General features: G+C 43.3%; 1 protein-coding gene across 1 annotated transcript in view; it reads right to left on the reverse strand.

Annotated features, from left to right (window-relative positions):
- The window catches only part of LOC149441000 (uncharacterized), a 56,355-nt gene that overhangs the window by 25,339 nt on the left and 14,487 nt on the right, over positions 1 to 16,529 (reverse strand). Inside the window, exons 3-7 of the mRNA XM_089657873.1 lie at positions 16,171 to 16,395; positions 15,798 to 15,823; positions 11,032 to 11,055; positions 5,462 to 5,708; positions 2,874 to 3,074 (exon numbers count right to left, since the gene is read on the reverse strand). Coding sequence (XP_089513999.1) covers positions 2,874 to 3,074; positions 5,462 to 5,708; positions 11,032 to 11,055; positions 15,798 to 15,823; positions 16,171 to 16,395 — 723 coding nt within the window. The remainder of the gene's footprint in view (positions 1 to 2,873; positions 3,075 to 5,461; positions 5,709 to 11,031; positions 11,056 to 15,797; positions 15,824 to 16,170; positions 16,396 to 16,529) is intronic.

Raw genomic sequence — 16,529 nt, forward strand, 5'->3', positions numbered from 1 at the left:
TCTACCACTGGGGCAGGAGAGCGATAAGTGCAATTTAGTAGACACCAAAGGCCCAGCTAAGCCCTAGCTTGGGGACCTATTTTCAAGCTTAGCCCTGAGATCAGCTTGGGTCTGGAGAGAGCTCACTAGAGAGTGCCAGGGGGAAGTTGGGGGAGGAGTGCCCATCCTTCCTATGGTGGTGTATCTCTCTCAATGAGAAGAGCCATGTGGATATCAAAAGGAGGCAACCGATGATCCTTTGGCTCTGAGATTATATGATCCAGGGGCTGGAGAGTCAGTTACTGTCTGGGAAAGTCAGTCGCCATCAGCATTAGACATTCTGTGGAACATTTTTTTGTTAGCTATGGAGTCCTCAAATTTATCCAATTTTTTTTGAGTATCCTATGCTCTTCCTGATCCTCATCCAAGTTCAACATTTCAATAAAACCCTCAAAAGACACCCCTAAAACGTTCTTTTGAGCCAATGAATGAGTGAACATGCTGTGTGCGATTTTACTGGGGGAATAGCACTAAGTTCAAAAGGGGTTCTCTAGGGGGCGTGCTACAATCATATTTCCCGCCTGATGATTGGTAGCTTGTGATAAAGACTTCATTTCAGACAGGAACAAAAATTCACAAAACAAATGATTTTCTTAAGGAAAAAAATAAAAAAAAACTTTATACGGTGAGGCATTAGGCCAAACATACTGAAAGACAGATTTGGGGGTTACATGACCTCAAAAAAAGGTACCTGTCACGGATTCCCCACACACCACACCCACAGCGACTAGCTAACCGAGGTGCGCACGTGTGGCCGTAACTGGGGGTAAGAGGGAATAAGGAGGACTTAACTTTGAATATATAAAACCGTATAGAAAACCAGCCGTGATGTACTTCCACAGCCCGCACTACCTTTTGGCCACCACCAGAGGGAGACTCCACTCCAATCCAGCTGGCTGACCACACACTGGCAGATACGATCTTACATACAATCTGGTGCACTAATTAGGGTTGAGGAGCAGCCTAGCAATTGACACACCCTTCTAGGATTCCTCCAGCTATCCTACCAGCCAGAACCCCGGTGTTAATCACTCTTCCACTGTCCACACACCCCCACACCAGACACACCACAAAAGGTAGCCTGCCACCACCCAACAGTTTATTCGCAGAACGGTCTACTGAGACACCCCACACACACAGATCTCTGTCTGGCAGATCTGTTACCTTTACAATCTGCACGCAATCTGCCCACACACAGTGCAATTGCATACAGATTGGCAATCAGCTTGACCGAGCGTTTAAAGGCACTAACATACAATACAATCTAATCTCTCCAATCTAATCTCTCCAATCTAATCTCTCCGGAGATATGAGCCCGTGCTTAAATACACAGAAGTCACTAATTCATTTTAAGATTTAATTTCCCGAAAGTGGGCAGTGCATAAAATATGTACAAAATATAAAAAGTTACAGAAATACAAAAATACAAGAAGACACACAAATGACTATCCACTATAAAATAAATAGGGAATAAAAGACGTAAAACTTTACCAGGATTTACCCTGCGACTGGAGCAAGTCAGAAAAGTCAGCAATCCGTTGGTCGATCAACCAACTCCATACGAATTACCATGTCCCAATGCCTGGGTACTCAATTTATGGGGAAATGGACGTAGGTGGGACATTAGTCTTCAGCCAATTGACCCTGGGGGCTGCCCCTGTACCTGCCCACAGGATGTTCTGGGTGCTGACCTGCCCAAGTTTCAATCGGACCAAGACCGGCTTGAAACACCAAGTCGGGGATAGGATTTCCGACACCAGCGCATCAGTCCGATCGCGACAGTACCAAACACTGTTCGACTGTCGCACTCCAGCATCACCTAACCATTTCCTGCATTTTCCTGGCCTTCTAACTAAGCCACAAATATGGTTTTTACATGCCGATGTAGCCTACAGAGTGCCCCATCGGAAGGAAGTATTTTCATCTCTCTGTAACTAATATTTTAGCTTTTATGAGGGATGAAACATACTTCTTTGATGTATGTATATTCCCTTTAAAGCTTCCAATGTCAGGCAGACAACCTGTCTGCAGCCACCTCCTTCAAACCAGTCTCCCCAGAAGGTGACAAAACCCCATTAGCCCCAAGGTGTCACTTCCAGAGGAAGCCAGGCTTTTCAGACTCTAATTGATGGCCATCTATTTCTGAGTACCTCATTTCCCCAATGACAAGGACTGAATATTTCTTAATGACAAGGACCGAAACTACATCTACGATTACATTGTCATATCTTATCTACTCAAATCTTACATGTATGTTACAGTACCCATAGACATAAAACAAATATCCCTGAATTTAGACAGAAATTCTTAAATTGAGGAGCTACCCTTGAGAAGTAAGTGTCTGCACTCTCCTACTCCATTACAACACAAGTTTGTTTTTCATCATATTTATATTAAAGTGCTAGTAAGATCTCGGTTTTGATTTTTACCTACAGGTAAGTTTCTAATAAAGCTTAACTGTAGATTAAATAAATATCACCTAAAACATCCACGGTTTAGGAGATCGAGTCTTGTTTGGGATCTAGATGCTTCACTCGCTCATGTGCTCTGCATGAACGGCATGCCCATGCTGTTCCTTCAGAGCACTGTACTGTGGCACTGACTCACGGGAGTGACATCACGGCTTGGTCATGCAAGCAGCCGCAGTCCGTGAACTCGGAAGGAAGATCGGGTACATAGTTAGTCTGGCTGAAAAAAGACAAAAGTCCAACCATGAAAAAAAAAAACAACAACAATACACCACAATCAAGAAAGTGAAAAAAATGTCACCCAATAAACTGAAACCATGTAAAATGCAAGAGATAAAATGTTACCGTTTACAGTTTTAGGCTTACCAGCTTGTTGTGGACGAGTTATATTGATGTTCAGCAGAGCGGACAAAAAGGTTTCATATTCTGATGACTTTTCCTGATGACTAAATAAAAAGATATTGTGGTACAAATCTTCTATGTCAGGATAACTTTTCAATATTTGTTTCTTCTGCTGATCACTGCTGTCCTCCATGTTATCTATTACTATGATCATATTATCCTTCCCTGTAGACACACAAAGTAATAATAATAATAATAATAATTAAAAAAAAAAAAGTTACATTCTTCCTCCTGTATCACCCTCTTAGAGTACTGCAAGCTGTTAGGTATTTCAGCTAGCTCCTCTAATCAGTGGAGCAGGGATTGATTGTTTAGGCCTGCTCAGTGTCTAACAGGCTGCTGAACTGATTCCCCCCCACTATATTCTAGAATTATAGTGAGAGGAAGAACAGAGTGGGTAACCTGATTTTTTTAATGAAACTCTAGCCAATCCCTGGAGAGGTGTGCCCAGTTGATGGTGGGAGAGCCCATAAATAATCTGAGGCCTGAGGCAGAGGAAAAGGTTTATGGGTTCAGTTCTGCTGGAGGAGAACTCTGTGCAGGAGCTCTGGCCCTGGAGTAGAAGCGCTAGGGAAGCCTTTGTGAAGACATTGAGGTCCCAACTAGGCTTAGCTGGGGGGCCTATTTGCATGCTTAGTCCTGGAATCAATTTGGGTCAGGAGAGAGCTCACTGGAGAGAACCAGGATGGGGGAAAGTGTGTGTGCAACTGTCCTATGGTGGTGTGAGATTGCATTTCCCTCACCATGAAGAGTGATGGTGTGTAGCTTTTGGTCTCTGGGAGAATCCATAGTCAGCATCAGTATTCGAGATTGTGTGAGACATTTTTTTGTACGGTTCAGCAAGATAGGAGTCCTCAGAGGGTTCAGTTCTGGGGTATCCCTTGCTCCCTAACCACATCCAAGTTCTATGTTCTAATACTACCCTAGAAAAGGCACCCCCAGACTGTTCCTTTGAGCCAGTGGAAGAGTGAAGGAAATGCAGTGAGCCTGGCTGTGTGTGCTCCAATGGAGGAATAAGGCCACCTTCCCCAGCGGCTCCCTAGGAGGTGTGCTACACTCCTGCATGTAGAGATCATCATCATTTAATACAATCAAATATAGGCAGGTGCAGTCTGATGTTTCTATTGTAGGTGGTGCTCAACCTGAGTGGTATGCCAGCCTGAAGAGGAAGTCAAGGGAAACAGTTTCTTTATGGTTTCACGGATCAATGGAGCAGCGCTCTGGTTAGGTACACTGCAACCATGTGACCCCTGGTGGCCATATTGGGTCATCAGGGTCTTTATAAGTCCCTGCCCCAGGGCTTTGGCATGCATTTATTGCAAGTGGCTAGTGTAGGGAGAGACACCTGTTAAGGAACGTGACTAGCAGCAGGCAAAGGTTCCAGGTGAGCAGGCACAGGCTAGGGCTTGCAATCCTGGAAGGAAGCCTCCCTTCTCTGGGACCGGACTGCCAGGCCACATTCCACCCTCTAAATCAGACGCTGTCGGCATCTCTCTGTTACATCTCTGCACGGCACTGGACTGTGAGCGATTCCCTAAGTAGCGCTCTCAGGCTAGGTTTTTTGCAACGTTGGCATTCTATTCAGAACCAGTTTCAAAGTTCACTGCCATGTAATGACAACACAAACATGATGCACATTTGCAGCGCATTTCTGAAACACATGGAAAAGCATGCAGATTGCCATGCGTTCAGAAACAGACACACAGATGTGAATGGAGCCTCTTTGCTCTGTGTAAAACACACCAATTTCACTTTCAGGTCCCAATCATACAGAGTAGAGGGAGCGCATGTTTTTTTGGCTTTTTCCAGAGGCATACATAGGGCAGCCTGTTGATTTAAATACACAGTTCGGTCGCAGTTAACATGGCTTGCATGAAATTAATGGCCCAAATATACAAGCAGCCCAGTGGGAAAGTACCACACTGGGAAACATAGTTCTTTGCACCTTGTTGGATGGAGCAGGTTCAGATGCACCTACGGTGTCCGTCTCCGAGGGCAGAATGTGGCCTGGCCAGTCTGAGCCCAATGGGGAGAATTCCAATGTAGGATGGAGTGTCCCTTGCCTGTCCCTTCCAGTTCAGATCCTTTTTCAGCTACTAATCATTTTCCCTCTGTCCCTACACTATCCATTCACAAAATGTGCACCAAGCCAGGGAGCCGGGATCTTACATAGACTCTGCCAAACCCAAGATGGCCGCTAGAGTCAAGTGGGGCAGCAGCCAAGACTGCTTTCCCAGTGACCCAGGAAACCATAGAGGAGTATGTTCCTCTTAACTTCCTCTCCCTCTGCAATGCAGCTGCAGCTGAGCGCCACTTGCTGTGGAGAAAGTATACGACCTATAGTTAGGACCCAGCTACACGTGTTGGTCACATTGATAAAACATTCAGGGACCCATCTTACATGTACATGAAAAATATTGAAAATGACAACATGTTAAAGTCATAAAGCAATGCGCAAACTGTTGGCACTATATAAACGCTGTATAATAATAATAATAATATTAGAGATTTTACATCCATTTATTAAAGACGGACATTATAATATCTCTTACCAAAATGACTTTTGTACTTTTGTATCATCTGCATATCCTCTGCATCGGCCTCATCGATTTGTCCTCTCTTCTTGATGAAGTACAAGAAAGCAAAGAAGTAAAGCCCACTGTAGAATAGACCATTGTCGATAGTAAATGGTTTGACATCTAAACCAAGATCCTTGAAATTATCTGAATGAAGGAGTTCCGTTATCCAGGAAAAATCACTATTTGTTGATCTGGAGACAATCCCAAGTGAGTCATTTAACTGAAATAAAAAAACAAAGCAAAACAAAAAATGAATTAATATCGCTGTAGAAAGAATAGGTAAAGCAGAATTGCTGATTCGACAGCACTGGCTAAGGATCGACAGGGGGCATGTTGGGCCTCTGCAGAGAGACCACTGCTTTCAGTCAGAGACCAAGGATCCTACTCTGCAACAGGCTGGCAGGAGACAATTACATATTCACACTTGCTCAGATTATCACGTTCTCTGGGGCCAAGTTGGCCCAATCAATCATCAGAAATAATTCCACCTAAATTCTGAAATGTATCCACAGAAGTAGCTGAACTGGTCTCATGGTGATGCTGAGCTCCTCCATGCCTCTTTTCAATTTGGTTGCCCTTTTCTGTACTTTCTCCATTCCCCCAATGTTTTTTTTGTGAATTGGTGCCCAAAACTGAACTGCATATTCCAGATGAGGTGTTACTAATGATTTGTACTGGGGGGGGGGGGGGGGGTAATATGATATCTCTCTCTCTGGAGTCTATACCTCTCCTAATACAAGAGAGGATTTTGCTCGCTGAAACCGCACCTTGGCACTGCATGCCATTAAGCTTGTGATCTACCAGAACCCCCAGATCCTTTACTACAATTGACCCCCCCCAGATCCTTCTCCACCATTGACCCCCCAGTTGTACTCCCCTAGTATGTATGATGCATATTCTTAGCCCCCAAGTGCATAACCTTACATTTATCAACATTAAACCTCATTTGCCACATAGTTGCCCAATTACACAGAGCATTGAGAACGGCTTGTAAGTTGGAGACATCCTGTAAGGACATTATTCCCGGCACAGCTTGGTGTCATCTGCAAAGACTGAAATGGGATTTATAATCCCAGACCCTATGTTGTTTATAAATATATTAAAAAGTAAGGGTCCCACCACTGAACCTTGGGGTACCCCACTAATAACACTGAACCTTGGGGTCCCCCACTAATAACACTGAATCGTGGGGTACACCGCTAACAACCCTAGACCATTCAGAGTATGAATCATGAACCACTATTCTCTGAATACAATCTTTTAATCAGTTTTCTATCTATTTACTTACGGATTTTTCCAAGCCCATAGACTTTACCTTACACATTAGCCGTGTGTGGGAAACTCTTTTGCAAAATCCACGTATACCACGTCCACCTCCACCTCCACCCCTCTGTCCAAGTATACCACGTCCACCACCACCCCTCTGTCCAAGGTTTTGCTCACTTCCTCATAAAAAGAAATCAGATTTGTTTGACAACTTCTGTCTTTCATGAATCCATGCTGTCTGTTGCTTAAAATATTTTTTCCAGCAAAAACTCATCGAGGATCTTCCCAACTATAGAAGTTACACTAACAGGTCTATAATTACTTGGTAAAGATTTTGACCCCTTTTTAAATATTGGCACCACATTGGCCTTACACCAATCCAGTGGTACTATGCCAGTCATTAAAGAGTCCCTAAAAATTAGAAACAATGCCTTTGAAATGACAGAGCTCAATTCTTTAAGGCCCCGTGGGTGTATCCCATCCGGACCAGGGGATATTTATTCCAAATATTTTTGGCTCATATCAATTGTGAGTCAATGTGGATCAACTGGAGCTGTGTCAGTACCACACCCAATATGGACAAGAGCCCCCCCCATGCACCTTGTGTACTTGACAGCGGTATTTTGGATGCTCTCCTGCTTCTCTGCCCCTCTGCCTTCTAAGAGACATCTGGCCCGCCGATGCAACAAACAAGGACCCGAGCTAGGTAGCAATCCTCTGGTCAGCCAAAAAGACATGATTCTACCGCACTAGTGTCTTGGTTGCCCTTGAAGAAGACCACTATCTGTCAGTTCCCCCCACCACCCCAGGGAACGTTCAAGTGGCTCTGATAAGGATTGATTCCCATTGTAATGGAGCGCTCTCTGTAGGGAGTCACCTGTGCTCCTGCTGCTGATTCTCTTTATGTTAGCTTGTAAGGTACCCATTTGTTGTTGCCAGGCTTGCCGAGCCGCTTCTGACTGCCATAAGGGTAGGAATAAAATAGCTGCAGCCAGCAGGTTCCACCCCCCTTTGTGATGCGATTCTGCCTTGCTACACTGCAATATGCAATCCTTGGGGGGCTGTGCCTCTGCAGCCCGGCACCAATTCTCCTGGGCTTCCCCTTTAGCCACTTCACAGTGTGGATCTTGGGCAGCCTAGAAACTGTATAGAGGGATCTGATCACAGTTCACCCACAGGGGACAATGTGACAGCCACAATAAACCAGGGACTAATACCCAGGGACACAGACACCTTCCCACACAGCTCCCTCAGTGAGCACTAAAACACACACTAGAACTACTACCAACTGCCCGGGGAGGGGGGCACCTGGACACAGGGTAAAAAAAAAAAAAACACACCACACTCACACCAAAAAACAACCACTACAGACTACCTAGGAGCCTAGAGGATCCCCTTTGCTGGGGTCCACTGCCCTGGACCTGTACAGCACCCTACTGGAAGGACAATGTAACAATGTGCAAGGTTCCATAAACGCAGGGTACAGTGTAGATCGACAACATTACAGGCTATCCCCACATCACATCCATTCTTTGTCTGGTGTGGGGTCTGGGTGCCAGTCTTCTGAGCAGGATATCTCAGAAGTCTTATCGGTCTCCTGATCCCTCTTAGAACCATTACAAATCTGGTAAATTGTGCAGGGAGTTGCACAGAATGGACCATCACTTTCAGACACTGGACCCCAAAAAATAAATAATAATTAAAAAAAAAATCTATCTATCTATCTATCTATCTATCTATCTATCTATCTATTATCTATCTATCTATCTATCTATCTATCTATCTATCTATCTATCTATTATCTATCTATCTATCTATCTATCTATCTATCTATCATCTATCTATCTATCTATCTATCTATCTATCTATCTATCTATCTATTATCTATCTATCTATCTATCTATCTATCTATCTATCTATCTATTATCTATCTATCTATCTATCTATCTATCTATCATCTATCTATCTATCTATCTATCTATTATCTATCTATCTATCTATCTATTATCTATCTATCTATCTATCTATCTATCTACAGTTGTGTCCAAAATTATTCAACCCCCAATGCTGTAAAGGGGTTTAGGGACTATAGTGTACATTTGGAATTGTATTCAGAATCAAATCCTACAAGGACGTTGTAACTACCCAAATGCAACTAAAATGACATCAATTGTTTATGTAATACAGTAGTAAATGGTTCTTATGTGGTTTCTTCATTGCCACAATTATTCAACCCCTTAAAGACTACCACTCTGAAGAACAGAGGTTCATACAGGTGCTTTCCATCAGGTATTGAAAACACCTGTGGATGTCACCGAGCAGCAATCAAGCATAATAAGCACCAATTAGGCAGCTTTAAAATGACTGTGATACTCAGCTCCTTCTAGACATTTACTGGTGTGGTTACAAACATGGTGAAGGCAAGAGAATGGTCCAGGAAGACAAGAGAAGAGGTGATTTCTCTTCACAGGAAGGGCAATGGCTATAAGAAGATTGCAAAGATGTTAAACATACCAAGAGACACCTTAGGAAGCATCATTCGCAAATTCAAGGCAAAGGGCACTGTTGAAACGCTACCTGGTCGTGGCAGAAAGAAGATGCTGACTTTGACTGCTGTGCGCTACCTGAAGCGTAGAGTGGAGAGAAGTCCCCGTGTGACTGCTGAGGAACTGAGAAAAGATTTGTCAGATGTGGGTACAGAAGTTTCAGCCCAGACAATAAGACGCACACTGCGTAATGAAGGCCTCCGTGCCAGAACTCCCAGGCGTACCCCCTTGCTGTCTCCAAAGAATAAGAAGAGTCGACTGCAGTATGCCAAAAGCCATGTGGACAAACCACAAAAGTTGTGGGATAGTGTTCTGTGGACTGATGAAACAAAATTAGAACTGTTTGGGCCCATGGATCAACGCTATGTTTGGAGGAGGAAGAACAAGGCCTATGATGAAAAGAACACCTTGCCTACTGTGAAGCATGGTGGAGGGTCAATCATGCTTTGGGGCTGTTTTGCTTCTGCAGGTACAGGGAAGCTTCAGCGTGTGCAAGGTACCATGAATTCTCTTCAGTACCAGGAGATATTGGATGGAAACGTGATGCAGTCCGTCACACACCTGAGGCTTGGGAGACGTTGGACCTTTCAACAGGACAATGATCCCAAGCATACCTCCAAGTCCACTAGAGCATGGTTGCAGAGGAAAGGCTGGAACATTTTGGAGTGGCCATCGCAGTCACCAGACTTAAATCCGATTGAGAACCTCTGGTGGGACTTAAAGAAAGCAGTTGCAGTGCGCAAGCCTAAGAATGTGACTGAACTGGAGGCCTTTGCCCATGAAGAATGGGCGAAGATACCCGTAGATCGCTGCAAGACACTTGTGTCAAGCTATGCTTCACGTTTAAAAGCTGTTATAACTGTAAAAGGATGCTGTACTAAGTACTAAGATTGAATGTCACTTGGGGGTTGAATAAAACTGATAATGCTGTGAGCACAGAAAAGACATTTGTGGTTATTTCATTATAACTGTTATGTTATATTTGTCTGACCTACAAGTGCCTCTTTAATGTAAATGTAAGCAAGATGACTGAATGATCAAAAGCAATGTCAAACTGGCCAAAACACTCAATTTCAGTGGGGGTTGAATAATTTTGGACACAACTGTATCTATCTATCTATATCATAGCATTTGGATAATATGCAGAGAGAGAGAGAGAGAGAGAGAGATGAGAGAGAGTGGTATAATGTAACATACCAGATAAAGTAATACAGAAGTAATTTGAAGAAGTGACATAGTAACCGAAAAAGACAGGGTGAGGATTCAATAACCTGGAAATGGGATATAAAATGGTTTGCCTTGATGAAGCAGTTCATTCTGCACTCCTGTGTCCCATTTTTAGCCAACAGTGGGCTGAGGCTTACTGTAGGCTGATGTCTCTCAGCCAGTCCAGGCTGGGGAAGGAACCTGACTTTAAAGTGGGGATCCACCCAGATCTCTGGACCAGCATCTGGCTCACAGAGCCGCTGAGAGCCTGAGCCAGCTACTTCTGCCCTCTCCACAGCCCATTGGGATGAAGACCTCCATCCACCTAGAATGGACATTGTCCTATCACCAGGACTTATCAGTTTGGTCTTAGTCTGGAGTAGAACTCTTCCTGGGACTAATATTGTTCCCACCACAGACCGATATCTATAAATGTCTATACAGCTCCATATCACTGTATTTATATTAATATCAGAATGGATTAGGCACAGAGGTGGTAGTATCATAGACAATAAAGAGACTTACCTCACGTGAAAATCCATGATAAAGCTGATCAAAAAACAAAAATGTAATTGGTGAGAAGGCACAGTACTGATATAAAAGAAATTAGTACACGTTTTCTACAAGTGTAATTTTTGGGGAAAAAAACCAAACACACATACATATATGTAAATACAGTCTGTTAGTAGCAATAACAAAGAAGGTTTGCTTTTTGTTTTTTTTAGTCCCCCTGTAAGACTTCCTATAACAGGGTGACAACTCTAGTCATGCAGCAATGAAGTCACAACAGTGTTGACACCCTCTGGAAAGGGTAGTCTTGGATAGATACAGTGCATCCAGAAATTACTAACAGCGCTTAACTTTTGTCACATTTTGTTATGTTACAGCTTTATTCCAAATGGATTGAATTAATTTGTTTCCTCAACATTCTACAAACAATGTCCCATAATGACAATGTGAAAGAAGTTCATTTTGAAAACTTTTCAATTTATTAAAAATAAAAAATGAAAAAAAAACACATGTACATAAGTTTTCACAGCCTTTGCTCAATACTTTGTTGAAGCCCCTTTAGCACCAATTACAGCCTCAAGTCGTTTGGATATGGGGAACTTGGCCAATTCCCAGGCAGGAGGCCAGGCATGGTGGCCAAGGGCAACCTTTAAATATGACAGAGCCTGTGCAACAGGGGAGTCGGGTGGAAGATGGTCTAAGTCCATGGTTCAGTCGATCCTGAATACGGCTGCCAGACTCATTCACCTTTCCAACCGCTCCATCTCCGCCACCCCCCTCTGCCAATCCCTCCACTGACTTCCGATTGCGCAACGGATCAAATTTAAAATCCTAACACTGACGTACAAAGCTGTCCACCATACTGCCCCGAACTACATCACTGACCTAATATCCAAGTACCACCCAACACGCACACTCCGCTCCTCACAAGACCTCCTTCTCTCTAGTTCCCTGGTCTCCTCCTCCCATGCCCGCCTCCAGGACTTCTCCAGGGTGTCACCCATCCTCTGGAACTCCCTGCCCCAACCCATCAGATTATCACCTACTCTCCTCTCCTTTAGGCGCACCCTGAAAACCCACCTCTTCAGGGAAGCCTACCCCGCCCCCTGCTAACTTGACTGACCTCCTCCACTCTTCCTACCACTCCATCCCCCACAGCTATCTCCTCCTGTACCACCATCTCCTCCCTCCTAGATTGTAAGCTCGAAAGAGCAGGGCCCTCGATCCCCTCATGTTTTGCATTGTATTGTTATTCTGTCACATGTTCTGTCCCCCTTTGTAATGTACAGCGCTGAGTGAACTATTGGCGCTTTATAAATACTGTATAATAATAAGAGGAGGCTGGAGTGTGGAACCTGGGGATGGGGCCCCAGGGAGGAGAGCCTCTCTACAGGCTGGTTGCTGGACAGAAGGATCTTTACTGTCTACAGTCTCCTAGGGGGGGATAATCCTGTCAGACGGGAAGAAGCCAGCCCAGCATAAGGCCTGAAAGCAGCTACAAGCCATGAAACTAGTGAGTACCACGACACCCCCTTGGCCAGATAAAGGGAGAGGGCGGTCAGGTGCAAGACCCAACTAGTTCTCATCTGAGACTACTTAATTGATAGATCTTGGAATCCCTTGACAGGGATACCCTCAGAGCTTCCAAAGGCTTTTTTATGCTGTGCAAGACAACTGTGTTATTTCTACAACTAAACTGTAAAATATAGATATGTCTGCCGTGTCCTTAGGTTGGCCTGTCAGGTTGAGGGTTCCGAGAAGGAAGGGTTAACTGCTGGCTAGATTTTCCCCACTCTCTCTCAGGAGGTTACCACCCCCTGTTGGTCATGTCATATAAATATGGGATCTTCGGTGTCCCAGGAGGCCATTTGGGGAAAGACTGCCAAGATGTAGCTGTCACTCTGTCGGTCTGTACCTTCATCTGGGGGCCCCGTCGGGGTTGGGAACCTGAAAACTTCCATGAACTTTTACCTACCAATAATGGACTTACTGTCTTTTATGGATTACTGCCAAAATCATGGACTCTAAGGGATTACTTGCTACCTCTGGATTTATTGCCTAAATGGGCTCTTGCATCTAAAGGATTGCTTTGTGAACTTTGCTGCTAAATCAGCTATGACTGCCTCATGGGCACCTAGAGAACTCTACAGGAATGTGTGTGAAGATGCCATTTGAAAAACTGTTCCTGTGTTTCCCTTAGCTACCTGCCATTCCAGGCTAATTGTAATCTTTCATTTTAATAGTGTTCTTTGAATGAATGCCTACAATTCCCAGCAGCCTTAGCGGCTGTCAGCTTGTAGTTTTCAATGAACTACCATGGTGCTGTGGAGCTCTGTGATAGTTCATTGACCGCCCCTTGAAGATGTCATTCATGATGAAACTAGTAGGGCTTGCTGGATGCTGACGTCTGTGGAGAAAATTGAGTCACGAGCGCTGTAGTGAGTGTGCGGGGAACAGGAGACTGTTATACCATTTGCTGTTTTATGCTGTTATACTGGTGTCGGTGAAGACACCCTTTTTGTGAGTGTAAATCTTTATTAAATTGTTGGATACTTTTATAAACTGGCTGCACCATGATTTTCTCTTTCATTCCCAAACATGACCTCGGTGTAGAGATATAAAAAGAGAGAGTGATATAATGCTCCTGGAACCGTTATATTGAGTGGTGGATACCTACCTTATGGATGATTGTGTAGCTATTGATCATCACACCTGAGAAGTTGATTCATTGCATCTGCTCCCAGAGCAAAAAGTATTTCTTGCTGATCTAGAGATTGATCAGCATGGAGCTCTGGTGAGTTACCCAACTTTATTTTGGTGGTGGATTTTGGCACAATTTCTTTGAGAGCACCTGAATTTGAAAAGGATTTGTTTGGACATTTGAAGAAATTCAGAATTGGACATTTTTTTATATTCACAAATTTAATTATTTAAATTACTTATGCACTAAAAAATAGTTTTGCACATAATTTTGATATTTTTTGATATTAATTGAGAATAGATATATATATCTTTTGCACTAATGTTTCTACACTAAATTAGGAATAGTTTGTGGTTTTAGCGCATTCCTTTATTTAAATTATAGTTCATTGAAGCTTCCAGTCAGAATATCTGCAGGAGACCTGCATGGCACCAGTGATCCATTGATCGCTGGTGCAATGCTTTCCAGGCTTCTGCAGACAAATATTAAATGCACATTTTTTACCTGCAAAAACAATGTGCATTTATTATTTGTAGAAACATAGAAAAGTGACGACAGAAAAAAGACTGAGTGGTCCATAGAGTCTGCCCTTTTTTTGTTTTTTTTTTGTTAACTTTTTTCATCAGAGTATATATCTGTGCTTGTCCCACGCATCTTTGAAATTATTTACTGTTGACTGGCTCACTATCTCTGTTGGAAGTTTACTTCGAGCATCAACTACTCTTTCAGTAAAATAGTACTTACTGAGATTAGCTTTGAACTTTCCTCCAGTTAGTTTAAGGTCATGTCCCCGTGTTCTTGATTTTGGTTTCATGTTGAAAATCCCGCCCTCCTGAACTTTATTCACTCCCTTGATGTATTTAAAGGTTTCAGTCATCTCTCCCCTTTCCCTTCTTTCCTGCAGACTGGACATGTGAAGTTCCTGAAGTCGCTCTCGCTATGTTTTTTGCCCCAGACCTTCCACCATTTTTGTTACCTGTCTCTGGACTTGTTCTATCTTATCAATATCAAGATCTACAGAACTGGACACAGTATTCTAAATAAGGTCCAACTAAAGATCTATATAAAGGAATCAGGACCTCCTTCCTCCTGCTGGTGACCCCTCTAGTGATATAAAGATCTATATAGAGGGATCAGGACCTTCTTCCTCCTGCTGGGGATCCCTCTAGTGATATAAAGATCTATATAGAGGAATCGGGACCTACTTCCTCCTGCCGGTGACCCCTCTAGTGATAGGATCTATATAGAGGAATCAGGACCTCCTTCCTCCTGCCGGTGACCCCTCCAATGTTATAAGGATCTATATAGGGGAATCAGGATCTCCTTCCTCCTGCTGGTGACCCCTCTAGTGATATAAAGATCTATACAGAGGAATCAGGACCTCCTTCCTCCTGCTGGTGACCCCTCTAGTGATATAAAGATCTATATAGAGGGATAGGGACCTCCTTTCTCCTGCTGGTGACCCCTCTATTAATATAAATATCTATATAGAGGAATCAGGACCTCCTTCCTCGTGCTGGTGACCCCTCTAGTGATATAAAGATCTATATAGAGGGATTAGGACCTACTTCTCCTGCTGGTGACCCCTCTAGTGATATAAAGATCTATATAGAGGGATAGGGACCTCCTTCCTCCTGCTGGTGATGCCTCTAGTGATATAAAGATCTATATAGAGGGATTAGGACCTACTTCTCCTGCTGGTGACCCCTCTAGTGATATAAAGATCTATATAGAGGAATCGGGACCTCCTTCCTCCTGCTGGTGATGCCTCTAGTGATATAAAGATCTATATAGAGGAATCAGGACCTCCTTCCTCCTGCTGGTGACCCCTCCAGTGATATAAAGATCTATACAGAGTAATCAGGACCTCCTTCCTCCTGCTGGTGATGCCTCTAGTGATGCATCCTAGGATTCTATTCGCTTTCCCCACTGCCTAGCCACACTGTTTGCTCATTTTGCAATCATCTGAAATAAATACCCCCTTTTCCTTATGTCAAAAAGGTGAACTTATCCTTTTAAACTTTGTTATGGGGGAATCACACCCTTTGTCACACATTTTCATTGCATGTCCATCACTTACCTCTAATATCCGTTTATTGTATTTCTCTGTCAAGAACAAAAGAAACAAAATAATAATATGAGTCATTGTGGAAAGGTAATGAGGGGGAAGACATTTTCAGAAGCAGAGGCCCGCTTCGGAGCTACGGTAGTCTCTATGCTGCTCTGATAGGGGGCTTTATTTGAATTATGAGAATAATCCCCCTCCATTGGTACATACTCCCTACTCCCTGAGCAAACTGTTGCCACTATATAAATCCTGTATAATAATAATAAGACCTAATTTATATTATAACAGTTTTTTGGACTCATCTGCGCTCATTGTAATACTTATAACAAAGCAATGTATTTCTATATTAGAGTAAAAAATAAAAATAGTGGAATGTCTCTGTTACCTGAAGCCTCCTTTAGGATGTGGTGGATGTGTCGGAGTTTATTGGCCATTCTTCTCTCCACTGATAGAGGGTTTATTTTATGTTCAGTCAGAGATTTAATTTCTGCTTTGCTGAGTGTCAAGTGTTCACAGTCCTGGTATCTCCCCGTCATCCACCAGGCTGTAATCTGTCTCTCCAAATGTATATTCTCCACACCAGTTATCACTACTTTTAGGTTTTCTGAACCTACAGAGGAGAAAAGACTATAGATTAGACCAATGGTGTGAACCTCCTGCGCTCAGGATAACTCCCAACACAAATATAGATAATCCCGAGAAGCTGCTTACATTAAGTCATATACCAATGATCTTCAGAATTAA

Source organism: Staurois parvus, unplaced genomic scaffold (genome assembly GCF_062004578.1).
Source record: "Staurois parvus isolate SC_StPar_1 unplaced genomic scaffold, SC_StPar_1.0 ptg001037l, whole genome shotgun sequence".
NCBI lineage: Eukaryota > Metazoa > Chordata > Amphibia > Anura > Ranidae > Staurois > Staurois parvus.